The 4,780-nt window shown below is 50.0% G+C and overlaps 1 protein-coding gene across 1 annotated transcript in view; it reads left to right on the forward strand.

Moving 5' to 3' along the window:
* ZNF8 (zinc finger protein 8) overlaps positions 1-2,986 on the forward strand; it is a 16,734-nt gene extending 13,748 nt beyond the window's left edge. Inside the window, exon 4 of the mRNA XM_011959099.1 lies at positions 1,214-2,986. Coding sequence (XP_011814489.1) covers positions 1,214-2,652 — 1,439 coding nt within the window. The 3' untranslated portion in view covers positions 2,653-2,986. The remainder of the gene's footprint in view (positions 1-1,213) is intronic.
* Positions 2,987-4,780: the final 1,794 nt, after the last annotated feature.

Consider the following 4,780-nt stretch of genomic DNA (forward strand, 5'->3'; position numbering starts at 1 on the left):
AACATAGTGTGTAAATTTTTGTGTGAAGTGACTTATATTTTAGACTTCAGCCTTTCTTTATGTTTTTGACCTTGATTTTTTTTTTTTTTTTTGAGACAGAGTCTCTCTTGGTCGCCCAGGCGGGAGTGCAGTGGTGTGGTCTTGGCTCACTGCAACCTTCACCTCCTGGGTTCAAGCGATTCTCGTGCCTTAGGTTCCTGAGTGGCTGGGACTACGGGTGTGCACCACCACTCCCAAATAATTTTTGTATTTTTAGTAGAGACAGGGTTGGCCAGGCTGGTTTTGAACTCCTCACCTCAAGTGATCCTCCCGCCTCGGCCTCCCAAAGTGCTAGGATTACAGGCATGAGCCACCGGACCTAGACAGAGAGTCAAATTTGGGGGCCAGAGGTGACCGAGCAGGAAACCTGGCACCTGGCCAGCTTCAGCTCCTCCAGCATCTGTCCTGTTGTCAAGCTCTCGTTCCTTCATTCCCTTGAAACGTTCCTTCAGCATTCACTGAGACAGATGTTTTTGAGCTTCTGCTACTTGTCATTTCTAGGCACTGGCTGTGAACATTCTAGTGTGGTGAGGTGGACCGGGAATGAATGAACACATGACGTGTATTTTGGTCAGGACAAGAGCAGATGAGGGGGTTTGAGAGGGCTTGGGGAAAGCAGGGGAGCCTGGCTTATAACAGAGTCCCTGTCCTAATCCCCAGAACTGGTTATCTCGGATACTGGGTGAGCAAGAGGGTCAGAATCAGAAAAAGAGATGTGACAACAGAAGCAGAGGTGAGTGACAGAGATCTGAAGATGCTGTACTCGGCTCCAGAGGTGACGGAAAGGGCCAGGAATGCAGACGGCCTCTAGGAATGGGAAGATGCAAGGATTTTCCCCGGAACTTCCCGCAGAGAAACCAGCCCTGCCAACACCTTGATTGTAGGACTTCTGCATCCCAGAACTATGAGATAATAAGTGTGTTTTAAGTTACAGCAGCAAACAGGGAACTCATACCTTCACTTCATTGCCAGCGCATGACCCACAGCAGGTACCCAGTCAATGTTTGTTGAATGAGCAAAGCTGTGTTTGATGTTAAAATAAGAAGAGAATCAGGGGACTTGCCAGGGCAGCTTGTTAGGACCCCAGTTCAGTATCAGGCCTACGGTGTTGGAGGCCTGTCCCCCTTCCTTTGTTTTCTCCCAACAGCTCAGAGATCTTTGGGTTTTCTTTCAGGCTGGGAGGCTCCATCTGAAAGCCAAGCATCACGCAAGGAAGAGGGCCTTCCTGAAGAGGAGCCATCCCGTGTCACGGGAAGGGAAGGATTCCCGACAGGTGCTCCTTATCCCACCACGTTAGGGAAAGACGGGGAGTGTCAGGGCCAGGCTCTGGCACTCAAGGAGCAGAGTAACTTGAAGCAGTTGGAATTTGGCCTCAAGGAAGCAGCAGTTCAAGATCAAGGCTACAAAACTGTCAGACTCGGGGAAAACTGCGTCCTGAGTTCAAGCCCAAACCCATTCCCAGAGATCTCGAGAGGAGAGTATTTCTATACTTATGACTCACAGGTTACAGACTCAGAACATAACTCCAGCTTAGTCAGTCAGCAGACAGGCTCCCCAGGAAAACAGCCCGGTGAAAACAGTGACTGTCACAGAGCTTCCAGTCAGGCCGTTCCAGTTACGGAGCTCACAAAAAGCCAGGCGCAGGACAAACCCTACAAATGTACCGACTGTGGGAAGTCGTTTAACCATAACGCACACCTCACTGTGCACAAGCGGATTCATACGGGAGAAAGACCTTACATGTGCAAGGAGTGCGGGAAAGCCTTCAGCCAGAACTCCTCCCTCGTTCAGCACGAGCGTATCCACACTGGAGACAAGCCCTACAAGTGCGCCGAATGTGGGAAGTCCTTCTGCCACAGTACACACCTCACCGTCCACCGGAGGATTCACACTGGGGAGAAGCCCTATGAGTGTCAGGACTGTGGGCGGGCCTTCAACCAGAACTCCTCCCTGGGTCGGCACAAGAGAACACACACTGGGGAGAAGCCATACACCTGCAGCGTGTGCGGGAAATCCTTCTCTCGGACCACTTGCCTTTTCCTGCACCTGAGAACTCACACCGAGGAGAGGCCCTACGAGTGCAACCACTGCGGGAAGGGCTTCAGGCACAGCTCATCGCTGGCCCAGCACCAGCGGAAGCACGCAGGGGAGAAGCCTTTTGAGTGCCGCCAGAGGCTGATCTTTGAGCAGACGCCAGCCCTCACAAAGCATGAATGGACAGAAGCCCTGGGCTGTGACCCACCTTTGAGTCAAGATGAGAGGACTCACCGGAGCGACAGGCCCTTCAAATGTAATCAGTGTGGGAAGTGTTTCATTCAGAGCTCTCACCTCATCCGGCACCAGATAACTCACACCAGAGAGGAGCAGCCTCATGGGCGAAACCGGCGGCGTGAACAGTTCTCCAGCAGGAACTCAGGCCTAGTTCAGCATGAACACTCGAACTCCAGAAAGAGCTCTGCAGGCGGAGCAAAGGCAGGGCAGCCGGAAAGCAGAGCCCTGGCTTTGTTTGACATCCAAAAAATCATGCAAGAGAAAAACCCCGTGCACGTCATTGGAGTGGAAGAGCCTGCTGTGGGCGCTTCCGTGCTGTTTGACATCAGAGAATCCACATAGGAGAGAGACTTTGCTGATGACTTTTAACCACAGGTACAAAAATGTGGTAAGTCCACATAGTGTACTCATGAAAAGAGGGGCTGGGGGTAGAAATGTCATCGGTGACTTCTGACTTTCTGAGGAAATGACGCTTCCCAAGCACCCAAGGTTGGTTGGTCCAAATCTATCAAACTCAGTGCCCTCTTTAGCAACATCTTTTGTGACATTCCTTCCATTACAGCACAGTGAGTTCACAGGTAATATAACCTACCCACCTGCGTAATGTCAAGAAATCAGTATGCAACCCTGTTTTGTAAAGGATCATTAAAATGAAAGTAATTTATGGTAGAGTAAATTGTAGAGTAACGTGTACTGACTTGGTGCAGTATTTCTCCTTGTCACTGTGGGCCCAATTTTGCCAGGAGACCTAGGACAGTAGCCTGTTGCTTGCGGACTGGTAGAGGGTATGATGTTGACCATGGCAATACTGTGAGGGGCCTTCCCACGTGGAACATGACCTTCCAAAGTAGTAACTAACTCTTGGAAACGTTTTTAACAACACAATGTGCTATTGCATTTCTGGGAAATTCTGGGTAAATTCCAGGCATGCAGCAATTAGCTTGTGCTTATGTGTGAAGTCAAGTTAGGTTCTCAGTTCATACCCTGAGATCTGTTGATGTGGTCCACTGGGGGCAGTTCTGTTCCTCACCATCTTTGCAGCATGCATGGCTCCTGCCCACGTTTCAGCCACACCCCCAACCCAATTACATGACTAACCCCCATGAAATTTCACAGCATTCCCTGCAGGGGAGTGTCACAGCTCCTCTTGAAAAACATCTGGTGTTGCTATGAGCCAGAGGTTCTTTTTTTTTGTTTTTTTCTTTGAGATGGAGTCTTGCTCTGTCACCCAGGCTGGAGTGCAGTGGAGCAATCTTGACTCACCACAACCTCTGCCTCCCAGGTTAAAGCAATTCTCCCGCCTTAGTCCCCTGAGTAGCTGGGATTACAGGCACCCGCCAGCACGGCCAGCTAATTTTTGTATTTTTAGTAGAGATGGGGTTTCACCATGTTGGCCAGGCTGGTATCAAACTCCTGACCTCATGATCTGCCCACCTCAGCCTCCCAAAGTGCTGGGATTACAGGCATGAGCCACTGTGCCCAGCTGAGCCAGAGGTTCTTAACTGGTGGTGCTCTTGCCTCCAGGGCACATTTGGTGACATCTAGAGACATTTTTGGTTGCTGTGCCTGGAGGAAGGGTGCCACTGTCATGTGGTGGGTAGAAGCCAGGGATGCTGCTCAACATCCTATCGTGCCCGGGACGGCTCCTCAACAAAGGATTCTCTCGCTCCAAATGTTAGTAGTGCCAAGGTGGAGAAGCCACCTGGGTAATACCCAGCCCAGAAATGCAGCGGACATTTTTAAAACTTCAAGCCGGGTATGGTGGCTCACGCTTGTAATCCCAGCACTCTGGGAGGCTGAGGAGGGCGGATCACGTGAGGTCAGGAGTTTGAGACTAGCTTGGGCCCGTGGTGAAACCCCATCTCTACTAAAATTACGAAGGTTAGCCAAGTGTGGTGGCACGTGCCTGTAATTCTAGCTACCTGGAGGAGGCTGAGGCACGAGACTCGCTTGAGCCTGGGAGGCAGAGGTTTCAGTGAGCCGAGATCGCACCACTGCACTCCAGCCTGGGTGACAGAGCAAGACTCTGTCTCAAAAAGCAAAAACAAAAACAAAAACAAAAAACTTCAAATGGATTGATCAGGGCCAGACTAGAAATCATATAAACTTGATTTTAACAGATGGTGTCATTAGCTAGTTTCTACATGATGTACTTTTTAGTACATCCTTTACTGTTTTGCAGCATTCATAATTGATGTGAAATAAGGAAGATAATCCATTGTTGTTATTATTAGTATTATTTTTTTTGAGACAGGGTCTCACTCTTTTGCCCAGGCTGGAGTCAGTGGTATAATCACTGGTCACTTGCAGCCTTGACCTCCTGGGCTCAAGTGATCCTCCCACCCCAGCCTCCCAAGTAGCTAGGACCACAGGTGTGTGCCCCCATTCCTAATTTTTTTTTATTTTTTGCAGAGACAGGGTCTCACTGTGTTGCCAAGGTTGGTCTCAAACCTTGGCATCCCAAAGTGTT

This window comes from Colobus angolensis, unplaced genomic scaffold (assembly GCF_000951035.1).
Source record: "Colobus angolensis palliatus isolate OR3802 unplaced genomic scaffold, Cang.pa_1.0 Scaffold480, whole genome shotgun sequence".
Taxonomy (NCBI): Eukaryota; Metazoa; Chordata; class Mammalia; order Primates; family Cercopithecidae; genus Colobus; species Colobus angolensis.